The 21,212-nt window shown below is 41.9% G+C and overlaps 1 protein-coding gene across 4 annotated transcripts in view; it reads right to left on the minus strand.

The window, feature by feature from the left end:
• Positions 1-18,545, minus strand: part of RAB4A (RAB4A, member RAS oncogene family) — a 42,477-nt gene extending 23,932 nt beyond the window's left edge. The window contains exon 1 of one of the 4 annotated variants that reach the window (XM_014860829.3): positions 18,192-18,545. In XM_014860829.3, the coding sequence (XP_014716315.1) occupies positions 18,192-18,222 (31 nt within the window). In that variant the 5' untranslated portion in view covers positions 18,223-18,545. The remainder of the gene's footprint in view (positions 1-18,191) is intronic. The other 3 variants (XM_070491509.1, XM_070491510.1, XM_014860830.3) reach the window with 3 other exon arrangements.
• Between the last annotated feature and the right edge of the window lie 2,667 nt (positions 18,546-21,212).

Here is a 21,212-nt window from a genome sequence, read left to right on the forward strand (position 1 = left end):
ACAAAGGAAAAACTGACTGAAAATACAGGAATAGAGCCTCATGGACCTTTGAGACAATAAAAAAAGATCTAGCATTCGTGTCATTGGAGTCCTGGAAGGAGAGAAAAAAGACGATGGGGTTGAAAAAGTACTCAAAGAAATAGTGGCTGTACAAGAAGTAAGGTTTTTGTATTTCACTTGAACTGGTAAAATGATGACACCAGTAGTCTATGATAGATATATATATATAATGTAATACCTAATATAAACACTAAAACAGCTATATGAAGAGATATACTCAAAGACATTATAGGTAAATCAAATGCAATTCTAAAAAATGTTTATATAATCCACAGGAAGATTGGAAAAAGAAAAGAGAGAAATACAAAACAGAACAGAAAAAAATATGGAAGGGCAAAGATAAATCCTAACATACCAATAATTACATTAAATGTAAACTGTGTAAATATGCCAATTAAAAGACAAAGATCGGCAGATTCGATTAAAAAACATGACTCAATTTTATGCTCTCCACAAGAACTACTTCAATTATAATCATATAGGCAGGCTGAAAATAAAAGGATGGAAAAAGGTATAGCATGCAAATATCAATCAAAGAAAAGCATTATTAATATCAGATAAAGCAGACTTCAGAGCAAAGAAAATTACTGGAGACAAAAAGGATCACTATATAATGATAAAATGGTAACTCCACCAATAAGACGTAGGAATCCTAAATGTGCACATACCAAATAACAAAGCTATAAAACATCTCAAGGAAAAACTGACAGAACTAAAAGGAAAAACAGACAAACCCATGATTATGGCTGCAGACTTCAATACCCCTCTCTCAACAATTGATAGAACAACTAGACACAAAATCAGCGAGGATAAATAAGAACTCAACGTAGTCAACGAACAGGATGGAGTCGACATTCACAGAATACTCCACCCACTAAGAGCAGAGCACATTCTTTCAAGGGCCTGTGGAACATACATCCAGATAGACAATATCCTAGGCTGTAAAACAAACCTCAACAAATCAAACAGAAAACTGAAATCACATAGAATGTGTTCTCCAACCACAATGGAATCAAACTAGAAATCAGTAACACCAAGACAACAGAAAAATCTCCAAATACTTGGATACTAACCAACACACTTCTAAAGAATCCACTTCTAAATAATCCATGATTTAAAGAGGAAGTTTCATAGGAAATCAAAAAATACACTGAGCTGAATGGAAAAGAAAATGCAACTTATCAAAATTTGTGGGACACAACTGAGGCAGTGCTGAGAGGAAAATTTAGAGCATTAAATGCATACATCAGAAAAGAGGAAAGCCTCAATCAATTATCTGAGCTCCTACCCTCAGGAATCTAGAAAAAGAGGAGCAAAATAACTTAAAGTAAGCAGAAGGAAGGAAATAATACAGAGCAGAAATCAATGAAACTGAAGACAGAAAAACAAAAAAGAAAAATCCATGAAACAAAGCTCGTTCCTTGAAAAGATCAATAAAACTGACAAACCTCTAGCAAAACCATGGTGAGTTCAAGGATTTGGGGGCTGATCAAGGAAACAGTCATGACTGTGAGATGGCCATACCATGCAACAAATTTTATTCGGGCAGCACTTTGACAGGCTGCATGGGAGTGGAAGACCCTCACAGGAGGAACTTCCAGACAAGGTGCCCAGAAGGCAGGGAACTCCTGGAGGAGAAGGAGATTGGAGAAGGGACTTGACACCTTTTATAGCCCCTGAATTTGTCTTATCAAAAGTTAGCAGATGGTGAGGGCAATTTCATAGGATATGAAATGCAGGCAGTCTCTAAATGGCTAAAAATATGCTTATTTGGGCTATATTTAAAGCAACTGATTAAGAATTTGAGTGTGGTGCTGACAGGCTTTGAACCAATGCCCCAGCTTGCTGTGGAGAAGGAAACAACGTAGGGGCCATCTTTAATCCATTTATACAAGGACTGATAAAGGAAAACAAGAGGAGACACAAATATCCAGTTTCAGGAATGAAACAGTGCATATCCCTACAGACCTGCAGACATCAAAAGGATAAGGAAGGAACGACAAGAACAACTCTAGACACATACATTTGACAACTTAGATGAGACGGACCAACTCTTCAAAAACACAAAGTGCCACAACTCACTCAACATAAAACAGATAATTTAAATAGCCCTATAACTATGAAGAAAATTTAATTTGTAATTTTAAAACTCACAAAAAGAAATGTTCAAGCCAAGACGGCTTCACTAGAGAATTCTATCAAACATTTAAAAAAGAATCAATACCAATTCTACACAACCTCTTTGAGAAAATAAGAGCGAAGGGAACCCTTTCTGAGTCATTTTATAAAGCTATTATTATCCTGACACCAAAATCAGAAAAGGACAATATTAAAACAAAACAAACTACAGAACAATATCTCTCAAGAATACTTAACAAAGTATTAGCAAACAGAATTCAGTAATACATATATGTATATATATAAAATTATACACTGTGAGCAATTAGGCTTTATTTCAGGGATAAACGGATCGTTCAATATTTGAAAATCAACTGATGTAATTACTTTATTAACAGGCCAAAAAAATTCATGTAAGCATATCAACTGATGCAGAAAAAGCATTTCACAAAAGTCAACATTCATTCATGATAACAATTCTCTAAAAAAAAAAGAATAGAGAGGAACTTCCTCAACTTGATAAAGAGCATTTAAAAAATTCTACAGCTAACCTTATACTTAATGGTGAAAGACTGCTTTCCCCCTAAGATCAGGAACAAAGTAAGGATGTCCACTTTCACCACTCTTAGTCAATATCACACAGGAAGTTCTTGCCAGTGCAATAAGACATGAAAAGGAAACAAAGGCATACAGATAAAAAAGGGAGAAGTAAAATTGTTCCTATTGGCAAATGATATTGTCTACATGGAAAATCCAAGGAATCTCAAAAAAACTACAAAAAACAAAAAACCCTTGTACAACCAATAGGTGAGTTTAGCAAGGTCAAGATTGTAGAATATAAAAATTAATTGTATTCTACCTACTAACAACAAACATGTAGGCATAAAAATTAAAAATATGATACCACTTATAATCACTCAAAAAGAAATAGGTGTAAATCTAACAAAACATGTAAAGGACTTCTATGCTAAAAACTACACAATGTTGATGAAAGAAACAAAAGAAAATCTAAATAAATGGAGAAATATACTATGTTCATGGATCAGAAGACTGGACACGGTAAAGATATTAGTTCTCCCCAAACTGATACATATGTTTAATAAAATTCCTATCATAATAGTAATAAGACTTTTTGGTAGATATAGACGAGCTTATTCTAAAATTTATATGGAAAGGTAAAGGAACTAGAACAATTCTGCAAAAGAATAATGTGGAAGGAATCACTTTACCTGATTTGAAGACATTATGTAGCTACAGTAATCATGACTGTGTGGTAATGACAGGGGGAGAGACACAAAAATTGATGGAATAGAATAGAGAGCCCAGAAATAGACCTACACTAATATGTCCAACTGATTTTGAAAGTGCAAAAACAACTTAATGACAGAAAGTTAGCCTTTTCAACAAATGGTGCTGAAGAAACTGGACATCCACAGGAGAAAAAAATGAGCCTTGACCTAAGTCTCATACTTTACACAAAATTAATTCAAAATAGATCACTGACTGAAAGGTAAAATATAATACTATAAAACTTTTAGGAAAAAAATAGGAGAAAATCTTTAGGATCTATAGCTAAGCACAAAGTTCTTAAGACTTAACGTCAAAAAAAAATCCAGGAAAGGAAAATTAATAAATTGGATTTCATCAAAATTGAAAACTTTTGCTTTGCAGAAAACTTTGTTAAGAAAATAAAAAGAGGGGCCGGCCTGGTGGCACAGCAATTGTGTGCGCACATTCTGCTTCGGCAGCCCAGGGTTCGCTGGTTCAGATCCCGGGTGCAGACATGGCACCACTTGGCAAGCCATGCTGTGGTAGGCATCCCACATATGAAGTAGAGGAAGATGGGCACAGTTGTTAGCTCAGGGCTAGTCTTCCACCAAAAAAAAAAAAAAAAAAAAAAAAGAAAGAAAAGAAAAAGAAAAGCTACAGGTTGGGACAAGAGATTTGCAAAACACGTATCCAACAAAGGACTAGCATCCAGAATACGTATATTAAAAAAAGCTCTCAAAAATCCACAGTAAAAAATCAAACAATCCAATTAGAAAATGGGCATAAGACATGAAGAGACATTTCACCAAAAAAGATACACGAATGGCAAATAAGCATGTGAAAACATGTGTAACATCATTAGCCAATAATTAGAGAAATGCAAATTAAAACCATAATGCAATATCACTACATATGTATCAGAATGGCTAAAATAAAAAACAGTGACAACACCAAATGCTGACGAGGATACACAAAAACTGGATCACTCATACACTGCTGGTAGAAATATAAAATAGTATAGCTATTCCGGAAAATAGTTTGAAAATTTCTTTACAAACTAAGCATGCAGCTATCATATGACTCAGCAACTACACTCCTAGGCATTTATCCCAGAAAAATGAAGACTTATGTTCACATAAAACCTTGTAGGGGAATGTTTATAGTAGCTTCATTCATAATAGCCAAAAATGAAACAATCAAGATGTTCTTCAACAGGTAAATAATTAAACAAACTGTAGTATATTCATACCAAGGAATACTACTCAGCAATAAAAAAGAATTAACTATTGATATATACAATAACCTGGATGACTCTCCAGAGAATTATACTGACTAAAAAAGTCAATCCCAAAAGATTATACCTTGCATGATTTCCCTAATATCACATTCTTGAAATGACAAAATTATAGAAAGGAAGAAGAGATTAGTGGTTGCCAGGTGCTAAGGAGGGTGTGGGGGCAGGCAGGAAGAGCGTACACCTGTAAAAGGGCAACAGGAGAGAGCTTTGTGGGGATGGAAATGTTCTGAATGTGCAGCTGTGGAGCATCAGTATCCTGGTTGTGAGAGCTTACTATAGTTTTGCAAGATGTTAAAACTGAGAAAACAGGTAAAGGTAACATGAGATCTCTCTTTATTTTTTCTTAAAACTGTATGTGAATCTATGACTATCTCAAAATAAAAAGTTTTATAAAAAAATATAATAAGAGATATTACCAGACAACCACTCTGGAAGTTACTATGCACAGTCCTAAACTGAAAGAATTACCAAAGAATGTACTTCAAGCAGGATGTGGTACCCAGAAGGAAGGCACAGCAGGTGAGATGCCATGCTGTCCAGTATGGTATTCTCCGCCTGGAGATGTATGTGTTTGGACAACACAGATAAAACCAAGCACTACAATGGGCAATGAATTACTCCTTATAGGTGACAAGAATCCCACTTTATGAGGAGTTTCAGTTAATATCCCTCCTGTTTACGAGAGCATTTTGACATCACACACCTCTTTGTAGCTGAGAGCCAGGAGACAGGAGCCCCACACAGTCATCTACAAAACCAGGGGTTGGGGGATGGATGGCTTGATGTTCTCTCCTCAGTGCTCAAGGTGTGCTGATTTCCAGCAGGGAGGCCCTCACGCATCAGACCCCACATCCCTGGCTATGGTAGAATTTGCATTGGTTTTACTGACTTATTTTGTTTTTATAATCTGTGGAGTTTTTCTTTCTTCTTCTCTTTCCTTGCTTGAAGTTAAATGACACAGACACATTGCATATCATGGAAATGTTTTATATGTCAGTGTACGATGCTTAACAGGAGCAGGTAAACAGCCATATTACAGAGTAATTAATGAAGGAAAAATGGCCAGTTAGGTTGTATAAGATAACCAAATGTGAACTAGTTAAATAATCATGTCTACTTTAATTAGATTTGGTGTTTTGTTATAATGAGCGTTAATTTGCAGACTCAAAATCACAAAGAAATATTTTGCATCCAATTTATGATAATCACATTCACCTGATGAGCATTTCCTCAGGAATGAACTAAGCTTGCAGGTGGGGGAAAGACCATCTCTCCAAACAGAAAATCTAAAGGGAGATATGCTACTAACGTACTTCTAATTTTTCATGGGAAATGTTAAATGAGATAATAGGAAAGGCATCAATTAGAAGTCGGTCTTGGGCAAAAGTCAGCCACTCAAGAACACAGACAAAATGCAGATCAGGCAAAAATGGCCTCCAAGCACTGAAGCAGTTAACACAGAGCCGAAGGATGAACTCTCCGGGAGAAGCCTCATCTGGAACCATTCATTCCAAGCAACCTCTACTACCTAATTTCCCAGACCACAGCAGATGAGAGGCACATACTAGTGCAGGGCTGTCAGCTACACGCGCAACGACAATCAACTGCTGACACTGACGGCAAAGGCAGTCACTGAAAGGCAGGCACAGAGCCAGAAGGTGACCAAGCTAACACAGCACGTTTGTTCAACAACTGGTAGTCAATGAGGACCTTAAGTCTTCAAGAAAATGAAGCCATAGTACACAAGATGACCTCGGCCTTCCTAGTTTCTCCCATAAGTAGTGATATTGCTTTTAAGATTTCCAGAGGTGAGAAAGGAAGCAAAGACAATGGCTTTGACTGCAGGATTCATTTCATGTGTTTCATTTCCTGGCAGAAGAGGCTGAGTACAGGGACAATGGGGTCACCTGAGAAGGGTTCCTTGGTTTCTGGCTTAGGGAACCAGCGGTTTGTGATACAAAGATCTGAGATAAGAACTACTGAAGGTTCTGAGGAGGAAGCCATTTTGCGGCAAAACAATGAGTACAGACTTAGAGATACTAAACTTAAAATCCTTGTGAGCCAACATGGTGGAGATGTGGGGAGGCAGTTCTCATAAGGGCTGACTGTGAAAAGAGAAGCTAAGTAAGATAAAGGCTGCCAAGTGTCTGCTGGGTCTGACCACCATGCCCAAAGTGAAATCTCCACTTGAGGTGGAGCAGAATTGTCAGCTGAAGTGACATGCTGCAGATGAAAAGTGCTGACAATTAACTCTTACAAGAAGCTTGGCTGTGACCGAAAGAAGAGATGAGACGGGGGAATTAAAGGAGCGTGCAGAGTGGAAGGGAAAGGACAGGAAGTTACCAGTAGAAAAAGAAAGGGATGATTGGTGATGCCAGTCCTTGAAACTCGAGGGACGAGGTCCAAAGTGGACGGCAGGGATTAGTCTCGGACACACAGAGAGACCTCCTTTCTTCTGTGACAACAGGAAAAGGGTTAAGGATAAGTGTGGAGGTAAATAAAGTTATAGGTTGAGAAGAGAAGGGGAGGAGAGGGAGTTCCCTTAGCATGGCATCTTGTTCTTCCCTGTCATCCACTGGAGGTGAGATAAAGAGATTAGTGGGGGATTAATACAGCTGACGTAGAGAAAGGGCAAGATGGCCAGGATGAGAAAAAGATTGCTAGGCACTACTGAGTACCCAGCTGGAAGCAGAAACCATAAATCTATAGTGATCTCAATCTAAAAAGAGCTTTGGCTGTATAGCAGCAGGCAAGGCGGATGGTTGGTTAGCCAGGGTTGGGAACTGCAAAGCATGGATAATTAAAGGATGAAGGAGGAAGAGGGGGAAGGAAAGGCTTTGGGTGTCATCTCTGGAGAGGGAGCAGCTCATCACCTGAAAAGAAGCAGGGTGGGAGTGGGTGGAGGGGGAGGGTGACAACGACCAGGAGCCTAGAGCTCTTAAAGTGAAGGCTGGATGGCAGTGATAAGAATTTAACATGTGACAATGTCCAGTGAGAAGCCAGGGAAGTGAGCACCTCAAGTGGGAGCAGAAAAGAAGGTGATTAGAGATGAAGTCAAGAAACTGTGACACAAAGTTGTTGAGCGACCCCTCTGCAGGGATTCTGCAGTCACCCAGGACCAGGGAGCAGGTGGAGAGGAGAGCGAGACTGTATGCCAGATGATCCTGGAGAATAACCCTGAGGTCATCGGACAACACAATGAGAAGGAGCTAGAGCACAGAAGGTAAGATGACATGTACTTCAAAGAACAAAAAGTTTTGGTACACAGGTCAGGGAGGAATTGAGCAGCAGAAACCTCGGTGAGATGGTGGCTTGGGAGAGGGAGAAGGTCTGGACAGCAGGAGGACATGTGACCTGTGGAGGGCAGGTAAAATAAGAAGGACAGGGAGGTGGAAAAGTCAGCAATGGCTAACTCTGGGACTCTGCTGCTCTGCCTGGGGTAGTGGTGGTGTGCCTGAACCTGAATTAAATGTCAGCAGGGAGGAATGGTGACATCTATGGATTTAACATTTGCAGCACAGACTCTGCAATGATTGCTCAAGGTCTGTGTGTGACAGGATCTGTGATTTTGCTAAGTGCCCATTTGGATCAAGCCCACTGTGGGCCTGGTGTGTGGACACAAGTCAGTTAGCAGGCGAGTGAGCCCAGCCAGACACCCTGCATGGAAACTGCAAGCTCTTGGTTGCTTTCTACTTGATGTAACAACATAAAAAAAGAAATTATTCTCCAAAGGGGAACACTGTCCAGGAAAGGTAGTCAGCAGCCAGTGCAGTAGACAAAAATGAAGATACCTAAGAAAAACAATTATTCTTAACCAGGAAACAAGTTTTGGACACTTTAAAGAGTAGAGTGTTAAGTTTGATTTAGAATATATGAGAGGACAAATTCTGTAAAGAAATAAGGACAAGAGTGTGTCAAAATGTTTCAGAGAACACTCCACCTAGTGTAATAAAAAGATAAAAGATGAAGAGTTAACTTTTTATTTGAGGATACATAAGGAAAACATGCCTTTCTGAACTGCAACTTTGGAGCAAGCCTTAAGTACCACGATAGTATTTGCAATTTTAGAAATGACACAGATCTGTGACAGGACCCCTTATGAATGTTGAAGGTCTTCTGCACTAGTTTAGAAGGTACAAGCTTCAGGCCCCAGCTCCCAGTTGTGCTCTGAGTTCAGGGGCAGATTTTAACTCATAGTAAACATCCAGTGCTTCTTCAGAACACACACTAGAGTAATGAGGTCCGGAGGCAGTGCTGAATCAGGGTCACCACCGATCAGAGATTTTATGGAGGAGCTCTCTATATGGGAAAGAAGAGTAAGAACTCGACTACTCTTGAGAACGTGAGGCAAGACAAATTTGAGTTCAAAGGCCAGTTCCACCAATCCTAGCTCTGGGGTCTCTGGCGGAGCACCCAACCTCTCAGCTTCCTCACCCATAAGCGAGTGAAACAGTTTCCTCACCCACCAGTGTTTACTCTACACTGTCATTGTGAGGACTGAGACACTGGATACAACGTACTCTGTGCAGATTATTCTAACTCCACCCTTTATCTAGAGGTTGGGATTATAATTCAGCCTAGACACACCAACAGTTTTTCAATAAGGAAAGGTTTCCTGGCACAACAATGGAAATAGGTTAATACCAGAAGAATCTTTGATGAGTACATATTCAAGGACATTGACTCGAAAGCTTCTTTAGTCGCAATAGCTAGAAATAACACTATTCTTGGGAACACTAACTAGAGAAAATTACCTTTATTACTAAGTAATACTTACCAGAAGAAGTACAGACATGGGTCACTTGTAACAATGTTTTTACAGTTGTGAACATTTAAAGGAACTTGTTTATATAATAATAAAATACATTTTATTTTTTATTTTATTATTTTTTTTGAGGAAGATTAGCCCTGAGCTAACTGCTGCCAATACTCCTCCTTTTTCTGAGGAAGACTGGCCCTGAGCTAACATTCATGTCCACCTTCCTCTATTTTATATGTGGGACGCCTACCACAGCATAGCATGCCAAGCACTGCCATGTCCGCACCCGGGATCTGAACCGGCGAACCCTGGGCCGCCAAAGCAGAATGTGCGCACTTAACCGCTGCACCACCGGGCCAGCCCCTGAAATACATTTTAATACCAATTTTACCAATATAGTTTCACCAGTGTGTAGACTATGAAGGTCTCCACGGATTTTAATATTGAAAAGATAATCCAAAATACAGACTTCATTCTTACAAAGGTTTGTGACAAGCGTAGTAGTCTAGTTTAGGTACATACTTATGACAAAATTCCTCAAGGTGCTAATATAAGAAAAGTGGGGAAATAGCAACGGCCACCAAATTGCCAACTTCCATTTTTTCCTCCAAAGTATTTTCACAGTCAAAGTGGCTCTAAAGAGGAACACGAGTCTTCAAAACACCAAATATTTTTAGCAGGTTCACAAAGACAGTAAGATCTAAGGTCAAATGCAATTATATTGTGTTTGCAAAATGACAAGAGAATGTTTGATCTTTCTAAGATGACAAGGGATTCTAATCTGTGTGAATCCAGCTTTGAAGCCTGTGCTCTTTCCACAACTGTGCTGCTTTCTCTGACTACCTCCCCATTGCAAGAGGAGAAGCATGAAAGAACGTTTAAGCTCATCACCTACTTCAGGAAGATCATTAACTGGAACACACTTGAGACTGAACTGTAGCTGACATTTTTTGGAGACTATAGTACATGCTGTCGTAGTAGTCTACCTAAAAGCCATTCCCCCAAGGAGCCAAAGTAACCTAGGGAAACATGGCCTTGAAGCTCCAGGACAGGTGTTAGCTATTTTAAGCCAATCACAGTCATTCCTAGCCCCCTCTGCCTTGCTAATCAGTGCGAGGCATTACCCTGGCTGTGTAATTGGTCCAAGGCTGGCACTTGACCTAACATGGCCCAATCAGATAAAGAGGAAGGACTTTTACGTTAAAAATGCAGGGAAGGACTCCTCTTTCTTGCATTTAGGAAAGGATGTAAACAAGGAAGCATACACAGATTACAAAGAGTAGCCATTTTATGACTCTGAGGGGATGAGGGATGTGGATAATACTGCCAGAGGAGAGAGATGGGAAGCATTTAGGTCTTTGCTGACACAGTTGAGCTTCTGAATCAACCAGCCCTGAAACCTCATCTATAGTTATTTGAAAAAACACATTATCATATTACCTATGGTGTTTTGAACTGGGTTTTCTGCCACATGTAGTTGGAAGCACTCCACCTGATAAAATGACCAAAACAGCCACTAATCTGTTACCTATTAAATGGAAATTTTCTGTTAAGCTTTATTTTTTAAAAAATTTTTATTTTTGGTCATATAGAGTCAACTTATAATCAGAAGGTTGTTAAGTAAGCATGGATTTATAGAACTCAGGAAGTTCATTCAACTAATATTTACTTAATAAATACCAAATGCCAGGCATTTGAATGTATAGTGACCACAGATTCAGATCACCTGATACATGTGTCACCACAATAGGGATATGTCTATCCTGGGGTGCCCCCAGGATACGTTCTGGGCACAGCGCCAGTCGTCGTAGTGCTCCAAGGACGCACCAAAGCCTGCCTTCGTGGCTGTTTCACCTCCACGGCTGACCACTTCCATTTGGTCAACATGTTCTCTCTACAGGTACAAAGTTACATTCAACCGGGCAGCAGTCAAGCCCTGCAGCTCCAGAAAGAAAGAACCACTGCAACTCTTGGCTCTGATGCATTGTGGATTGATTTCAGATTGGAATTCTCAGGAGGGAAATCTATTTTCTTAAAGGATACCTTATGTGATCTCTTTAATTCAGACCATGGTCTGTGGAAAAGGTTTTAATTAGAGTTGAATTTATATTATATACAATGTAAAAACTTAGACTTCTGCCATAAAGAAAAGAATTAAACTATATCTTAAAGTTGGGTTTTCAATTTATCCTGGCCTTTTACTTCATATTCTGTAACTGAGAGACGAATACGCCACCTCTCAATGGAATCAAAGCAGGCTCCTTCAGCATTCCTTGAAGCCTGTGTTCAGCAACAACCCACTGCTCCAGGGACAGAAAGTCACAGAGGCGGTCCCCTGCTTTCAACAAGCTTACCATCTAGTTTTGAAAGAAAGATGTGCTTTGTCACAATCAAGAGTTGACGGAATTGCAAAACAGATCTGCAAAGTCACCAGAGGCAGTGCATTTGGTGAGGACTCCTGAAATAACCAGCGTAAGCAAATGAGCTAGAGAACCAGTGCTGTCACTGAGTACACTGTGTACAATAATATTTTTAATTATAACAAAGGAGAGAGATGTTTTAAGCCCCCAAGTTTTTTGCACAATTAAAAATTCATATTTGAAGATTGATAAACCTCCCTCTAAAATACATCTTCTCATTCACAATTTATTACCACTTTATGAATAGTGTCCCTTCCCCCATATCTAAATATTGTTAGCTGCTTTTTAAGACTTCTTAAATGCAAAACAAACAAACAAACAAAAAACCCAACACACAAGAGAAACGGAAAGAATTAAAAGACTGGGGTCATTAAGTATTATCATATAAGAGTTTACCATACTGAGTAGTGTAGGATTGCACTTGGCTGTGACAGAGCTACAAGGCCTTATTTTTTTTAGGTGTCACAGCTATCATTATCTGGGATTCATTGGTATTGGCCAAATCTCTCTCAATATAACCTTATTTTTGTTTGGAAAGCTTAGAGGGAAATTACAAAGGAAGACAATCTGCAGACAGTGTTAATTTGACTTCTGTGTTGTGCTGCAGTATGATAGCCTTTATATTTGCCTCGCTTTGACCATCTTTTAAACAACTGTTCTCTGTACATCATTTTACTTTTTAACCCATACTCACAGCTATAGAGAAGCAAAAGTCAAGTATTCTTCAAACACATGGAACATGGCCCATAACCAAGATGAGGCTGGCAGAGAAAGCAGTGACATTCAAAGACAAATGTTACAGGATGCAGAGGGTTCAAAGGTTTTCCCTTGAACTATTTTCACTGGCAAGTATTCTAATAGAGTTATTAAGAATGAGGGGAAAAATCTACTACATCAGTCTGACCAATCTCTAGAGGATGGTTTAAGAGAAGAAATTCAAGAAACAGTGTCAGCTTTCTTCTCATTCCAAAGAAATATTCAGAGCATAGATCATCAATACACTTGCCTGGCTCTCTATGATAAGAGTGATTACTCTAGGATTGAACCTCGCAAAAGAATCGTTATAGCTAATTCTATACAAAAGGGCCCAAAGAATGAGATATGTCTAAAAGAATGTTGGAGACACAGTCCTTAACAGAATAGATATTACATTATAGTTAGACGTAAGACTGACATTTATGCTTACATGAAATTGTTTTCCAAGAAGCTCAAAAAGCTTTGGAAATACCATTAACTCATGATCATGATTTTCCTGTGAAGCTGTGGTATAAGTTACCAGAAGTCTGGGCCTTGAAATAAATTTTACCAAGGCTCCTTCCAGCTTACCCCTACCAGAAACCACCTCATCCTTGCCCAAGGAATTCTCTCATCTTCTCACACACAGGAGCCTCAAACTGCTCAAGCTGCTGTGACGAAGAACTTGGGGATGATGAGTTTCCTTGCCATATAATCTATTAAACTAGCCCAAACTTAACCTTCCCCTGCCTCTTCTAGGGTAAAGAGTAGCTGGAAGTAGATTAAGAAGTCAATCTAAAAGACTTAGAAACCAACCAAACTTCGGAGATAAACATGAAGAATTAAAAACGGGTTCTAACTTGGGTCTCTTAAGCAAATGGATACATGGGGAAAACAGAAGATTCGGGAGTATGAATGGGTAATTAGTTGGTTTAGGACATGCGTTAGGCTTCTCCTAGGCCATCCAAGTAGGATAGGTAGGGAAGGAGTTGAAAATCAGATCTTTAGCTTCAGTGAATGACGTGACTGGAAGTAGAGATTTAGGAGTCTTCAGAGGAAGGCAAGTCATGGGCAAGGACTGGAATGATTTATAGTTCAAATGATGGTGAAAAACTACCAGAAACTTTTGTTTTTCCAAAGAACAATGTTTTCAAAGTTCCATGGCAGGGAGGCATTATGGAGTATTTACAGTGACTTGATACTCAATCATGGTCCCTGGACCAACCACACCTGCACGGCCTGGAAGCTGGTCAGGTTTAGAACCTCCATCCACCTCACATCCGCTGAATCAGAATCTGCATCTTAACAATGGAACTGGGGGGCACGTTAATGTAAGAACTGGTGTAGTGTTCCCAAACTTTGGTCCTTGAAATGTTCGCTAATTTTCAGCGAAGGAGAAAAAGAAAAATACAAACATTTAATGATAAATTTATTCAATTTAGAGAAATGTCCTTTATTCTGGTGTTATATGCTTCCTTTGTTGACACTGTTTACATCCCCTGTCTTTTATGAAATAAAGTAATGGTAATTTAGGTGATTTCCCCAACAGCAAGTTATTTTATACTTTCCTGGCACCAGGTGACTTTGAAGATGCTATTTCCTTTACGTAGAATATCTTCCTGACTCTGCCTTGCCTTATCAAGCCTAAATTTCTCCATGAATCATATTTTGAACACCAATGCCTATGTATCAGTTTCCTACAGCTGCTATAACAAAATACCACAAACTGGATGGCTTAAAAAAGAAATCTACTGTCTCACTGTTCCAGAGGCTAGAAGCCTGAAGTCAAGGTGTGAGCAAGGCCATGCTCTCTCTGAAGGCTCTGGGCAAGGATCTTTCCTTGCCTCTTCCTAGCCTACAGTGGTTGCCAGCCATCCTTGGTTTGTAGATACATCACTCCAATCTCAGCCTCTGTCTTCACATCACAATCTCCCAGCACATGTCTGTGTCCAAATTCCTCTCATCTTCTAAGGATACTACTCACTGAATTATGGCCCACCCTAATCCAATATGACCTCATCTTGACCCGATTAGAAAGACCCTATTTCCAAGTAAGGTCATATTCACAGGTATCTGGGATTAGGACCTGAGCATATCTTTTGGGGGACACAATTCAACCCACAACAGCCTACAGTGATACATTTTTAAAAGAAAATATCCTGATAATTCTCAAAATTCAAGCACACAATAAAAATATTAAGAGTATATTGTGGGGCCAGCCCCACAGCCGAGTGGTTAAGTTTGCAAGCTCTGCTTTGGCAGCCCAGGGTTTCGCCGGTTCTAATCCTGGGCGCAGACATGGCACCACTCATCAGGCCATGCTGAGGTGGTGTCCCACACAGCACAACTAGAAGGACCACAACTACAATATACAACTACGCACTGGGGGGCTCTGGGGAGAAGAAGAAGAAGAAAGAAAAGAAAAAAACACCAGCAACAGATGTTAGCTCAGGTGCCAATCTTTAAAAACAAAAGAAGGGTATATTGTAATAAAATTAGCATAGGACCAACAATTTGTGTTCTTGTTTCATAACCTGTTTTCACTGCAGAAGGCATAAACTACAATGTGATGAGATTTGTCTCAGACTTTTCTTCACTCTCAAACTCCCTCAGCTTTTAAAAAAATTTTTGTTTCAGCATTTTCCACACCACTTACACTTTTTAGCTCCTTTTTGAACAGCATTGCTTAGTACTACCTATTTAATTTGTCAGTTTTGTCTCACAAATCTTGGTATGAGAAATTACTTAAGGCCAATTTGTGATCTCCCAAGTCTCCGATGGCTGGAGCTCCTTGGGAAGTCCCAAGCCACACTAACTGGCCAAAGCTTTAAGAAGGTTGTGAACCTAATAATATCTGAGAAACCATGGTTCACTTTAGGGATATTCAGATTGAGGGTTTCAATCTGAAACCTATGTGTTTAAGATTTCAATTTTGTATTACAACATTATATAAAGTATAGTATTCATGTGGTTAGTGGTTTCCAAGCAGCAAAATGTTGAACACTACTCAGTCTATGGAAGGTGAAATATTGCTTTAATGCGCTAAAAAGCAGGTAGATACAGCTCATTAACAGCACACTGAAGGGGCCAGCCCAGTAGCATAGCAGTTAAGTTTGCATGCTCCACTTCAGCAGCCCGGGGTTTGCTGGTTCGGATCCCTGGCATGGAGCTAGCATAGCTTATTACGCCATGCTGTGGTGGGTGTCCCACATATAAAGTAGAGGGAGATGGTCATGGATGTTAGCTTAGGGCCGGTCTTCCTCAGTAAAAAAAGGGGAAGATGGGTGGGAGATGTTAGCTCAGAGCTAATCTTCCTCAAAAAAACCCAAAGAACAGTACCTTGGAAGTACTCTTCATTTTTCATCATATCCCTGTCAAGCTACAGAGAGCCTCCATTTCCAGAAGAGAACAGGAGCACAGAGTACAAAGGAGTTTAAAGGTTAGGCAAACACTCCTTTCCCAGCTGTGTAAGAGGCAAACGTCTGGAAGGAGGGAAGCTGATTGTTTTACTTTGGGAGAACAATGCTATGCAAATATGGTCAATGATAAGTTAAGGTGACAGCCTAGGACTTGGTTTAGGTGATTTTTATTGTAGGTTGGCACTTTCAGCTGCCACACTTGCTCTTTCTAAAACTAATTTTCTATTAATTTCCTCTATTAGAAGAAAAGATTAAATTCAGTTAGTAAAAAGGAAAAACATTTGGAAGATACCACGAAATAACAGTACTAATGGCCAAGGCCTTATGATCAGAATTTAAACAGTTCATCTGTGATGCTAACACGTTCACGTAACTCTGTCTGAAGTGGGGAAGCCAAAGGTATGCTATATTTTATCAAGTTATCACCTCATAGAATACAGATGAAATGGAAAAGCTCTAGCTCCTGAACTCTTCCAATCCTTTCGTACTAATACATAACCCTCACCTGATTTTCTCATTTGGACTTCCCACCCCTCCCAAGTGCTCCTTATCCAGGTTAAAGAAAAAAAGTGCAGGGAAAGGAGCACTTGAAAAGACAGAAAAGCATAACCAAAAATTGCTCGAGAAACATTTTCTTTATGAAATCTGACTGTAGTTCTCCATAGAGAGAACCAGACCATGTGGATGCAATGTACTGCAGCATTTGCAGCTCTGACAACATTGGTCCCTATGAAACCGGTGACTTCCTGGAGGATTTCCTAAGCCTTCTAGGAACAGATGTTCTGCCCCCAGTGTCACCAAGAACAGGGCATGGACCAGTCACAGGAGTGGCTGAAGGTGAGGCAAATGCACTATGACCCCACCCCTCACAGGAGAGAGGTTCTCTCTGCCTCACCCTCATCCCTCCCCAGGCCTGTGGGGCCTAAACCACATCCCCTTACAGGAACTGCCTGTCCCTCAGGGCCTGGGCACGTGCTGTTCTGGCACGTGTGCCTCCCTGGCGCCCAGTGTGGTGGGGCTTCTTTCTTACGTTCTTTCTTAGACCACATTCCTGCAGAACTCCTGCCTGGGCTTTAACCATTCATTAGTGTTACACCTGGATTAACACGGGAATCCCCACTAGACTGTAAACTCCAGGAGACCAGAGCCGCTGCCTGCGGTGTTCCTGGTGGTGCTGACGGTGCCGCTCACACCAGGCCAGCTCCGTGAGGCCATTCCACACGTATTTGTTGAAGCAAAGGAGCAGCATATGAGGACCAACGGAGACAACACTGATTTGAGCAGAGGTACATACTTTTGAACTTGAGTCTCTCCCTCAGACTGTAAAACTCCAAAGTCTTAATCTGAGAATGTGCGCATCTGAGTGATCGGAGATGGTAAACATCTCCTCGAGCCTGACACAAAGCAGAGATATGCCATAGTGTTTATTTTCACCACGCAGGACTAAAACAAAAACCAAAAACACAGTATATGAACTGGGAAGGTTTTCGTTTATTCAAAGAAATATTTGTTGAGCACCTCCAGGTGTGGGTGCTAAAGAGGGAGCAAAGATGAGGCAGGAAGGGCTCCGCTTCCAAAGTGTCTACGGTCTTAAAAATGACACATTTATAAACAGCCATAAGGGAACCTAGAAGGGGCTAAAAATCCCTGAGAGAGAGGGAGTGAGAGAGAAAGAAGGCCAAAGGTCTCGGGAGGAAGAAATGATTAGCCTATCGATAACTCCTCACTGTAATCCCAGTGCGAAGAAAGGAATTCCACACCAGGAAAGGTCAACCTGGAATATTTGAGGAACACACTGAAGCACAGGCGTCGCCCCAAGTCCTTCACACCCCTCGCTGGGGACAATATCGCAGATGAAACCGAGTCTCCAACTGGCTTCCCACACCCAGAGCTCTCGAAATTAGACTAAAAAAGAAAAACCCTGCGGGTGTAAGTGCGGAGAAAAAGCCAGAGCAAACTTGGAAAGCACATCCCGTAAACAGGCTGCACGCAGCCCGGCCCGCGCCCCGCGCCCTCCCTGGCCCGCGGCCCCTACACTCCGGGACCCCGCGGCCCAGGCCAGGCCCCCGCGCCCCCGGCCAGCATCCGCCCGCTTCGCCTGGCCGGCCTCGTACCGTAGGTCTCGGACATGGCCGTCTGCGACATCTTGGGAGCGGCACCGCCTCTTGCCAGGTCACGGGCTGCAGCTCGGGCCAGGCCTGCAAGAGGGCAGGGCCGGGGTCGTCTGCCGCGTCTCGGTGGGGGACTGCGTGAGGCGGGGGACAGGAGGAGGGAGGGGCCGCGGTGCCCAGGGCACCCGCCGGCCACCCCGCTGCTGCCGCCCTGCCGGACTGCCGGCTCCGCGCAGGCGCACGGCCCTCCGCCCCTCTCCCGCCCGGCCGAGGACCAGGAGGCGGAGGCGGAGCAGGAGGGGCGGAGCGCGGGCCCGCCCGGCCCGTGGGTGCGCGTGCGCACGCAGCCCGCGGAGGGGACCGGCGAGGCTGGCGCGGACGGAGGGGCGGGGCAGACCTAGCCCGGTTGCAGGGGCGGGGAGGAGACGACGGTCTGCAGGCTGGAGGGTGACGGCGGGCGGGGGACAGTCAGGTCCACCTCTTGGGCAGAGGACGGAAAGTGCCTGCCTTGGGGAGGAAGAGGGTCCTTTTGCTAAATTGGCCTGCATCAGTAAGGACTTTGTCGTCATTTGGGGCTCTCAGCCAGGAAAAGACTTCCTTCAAGCTGTTATGCTCAGCCCCGGGAACGTGGTTACTGTGTAACAAGAAGGCAGTAGCCCCACATGTCCAGCTAGAGGCCAGCCGTGTGGGCGGGGAGGCAGGCTTACCTGCCGGGAAACTGAGCTTTTACTTTGAACCTGCCAGGCCCTCTCCCGGTGGGGCTGAGCTTGTGTCTGGGGTAAACCGACGGAAGCTTAAGGTATACCGGGCTGAAGAGTACCAGGAAGACTGTCGACATTGGCCCCTCTGCATCCCGCTTTAGGGGAATGTGGCTTATGGACAGGAAGCATTTCTAAGGTTAGGAGTCGTTGGCTGAGTATTTTGCTTTAAGGAGCAAAACTGAATTCAGAATTCCTTTCTGTTGGAAATGTAGAAATAAGCATTTATTGGGAAGAGAATTTTGGTTGGGAGTTTGCTCCATCTGAGCATGTTCAGGGCTACATCGTATCTCATGAGATCCAACCTTGTTCAAAAGGCATAGTAGAATACTAAAAATATAGCTTGGCTAAGCTCCCAAGTGATTTGGACTGTGGGGAAAATGCCAGTAAATACATTTTTTTCAAGTCCATTTGGCTCTATCCTCCATCAAAATTGGCATCAGACCTTCCCTGAGGCCTTTCCCCCTCTTCCCCAATGACTGTTTGGCTCTACATTTTACTCTTCTCTCTAATCCTAATAGCAAATAGATATCCTTGCTTCTAAATCACAGAGAAGGCCCCGTGCTGAAACATTGTGACAGCTGTAATTTCCTACAATTATTTTGTATACATTTCTTGTTCAGTGGCTCAAATACTCTGTTGCTTTCTTGTGTGGGTTTCTGCATGTTAGGTTTGATTTACGCTTCTCAGTATAGCTGACTTATTCTAATTAAAACTATTTCAGAAGAAAGACAGCGGTCCCATTCTTCAGAGCTAAGTTTTCTTCCTGCCAGAAACTTCCGTGGATAAGAAAGGAATTACTAGTTACAGTGATCACCTGGGTTATTGACTGAAATTGGACCTCGAGATCTCTGAAACCTGGACAGGGTGATAGAAATAAAAATGAAGCTCCTGTGTCAAAGCTGAGAGCAGCTTTCTGTTCTATGGAAAACAAAGACTTCGATAGGCCTTTGGGAAAGACTGTTTGGAAAAACCACCCAAAGAAATCATTTAGTTTGCAAATATGAAGCCAAACATCACAACTGAAAAATGAAACACTCAAGAGCTGAGGTTTGAAGGAGCCAAACCTCCTTGAATATGAAAGGTTCTTTCCATCCAGTAACTTTGGATCTTTGAGAGAAAATAAATTTCTTCTAAATATTCTTGGAGACTGCTTTGATTCTGAAGTACTGTTGATTGTGTGGAAGGGAAACATATTGCAAAATTAATTTGTGTTTTCTCCAGTTATTTTCTCCTTTCCCTTCAGGGGAGGTTTGTGATAGAGTAAAAACCAGGTTTCCAAAAACCTAAGCACGTTAGAGATTGGTCTAAGGGAGATGGAGAGAGAAGGATTTCTTCCAAAACAGATCCCACCTACTCCTCTTCAGGTCAGTGTGTCCTGCAAGTAGCTGGTACTTTCCTTCTTGCTCCTTGGCAATGCCTCACATTTAATGACTAATGGAGCCTCAGGGGGCTGCCAGTTTCATGAGGATTCCTGTTTCCCAGGACTGGCAGAAGACCAGATGGGTGGGGATAGTGATTTCTCTCCAGGGACCAGTGGGGACAGATGGACAATGACTGAAAGGGACTTCTGGACTCCTAAGCACAAGGTCAGACCTAGAATAGTGGCCTGGTCCTCTGGAAGTAAGCCCTAAAAAGGCCTACGAATGAGAATCCAGCATGACTCTGACATTCCAGGGAGCCCTGGCATTGGGAGCAAAGGGACATGGTATCCTTTCAGAGCTAGGCTTGGCTGAGGGCCCTGGTCACAGCCTCTGCAGCATGGTGACATTCTTTGGTAACTGGAGTTGAAGAGCATAAGCCAACTTGTGTCTGAGCGCTTGAGGACTCAGAAATACCTGAGTGTTACTTTGAGAAGGAGCCAAGTTCTGCATAGGCAGGTGGAGGCTGGAAAAGATGATCTCAGTTAAATACCTAGGCTGGTGATGCCTGTGACATATAACTCATGTCTTCAAGTTGGAAGAGACCTCAGAGGTCTCTGGACCAGTTTACCTTCTAGTGCCAAACAACACTGCCTTTGTGATTGGACACCTTTGTTGTTAGGGAGTATTCAGTCAGCATGGGCTAAATTAGCTACAGTAACAAAGACCTCCCAACACACTTATGACTAACAGCAAAGTTCATCTCTCACTCAGACTACCTGCCCCACTCATGCTGGCAGAGAGACTCAGTTCCATGTGGGAATGTGTAGACCCAGGCAGATCGAAGTCTCATCTAAACACATGCTCCCACCATCCCTTGGTCAGGAGAAGGAAATAGCACTGAT

The sequence above is a fragment of the Equus asinus genome, chromosome 2, assembly GCF_041296235.1.
Source record: "Equus asinus isolate D_3611 breed Donkey chromosome 2, EquAss-T2T_v2, whole genome shotgun sequence".
Taxonomy (NCBI): Eukaryota; Metazoa; Chordata; class Mammalia; order Perissodactyla; family Equidae; genus Equus; species Equus asinus.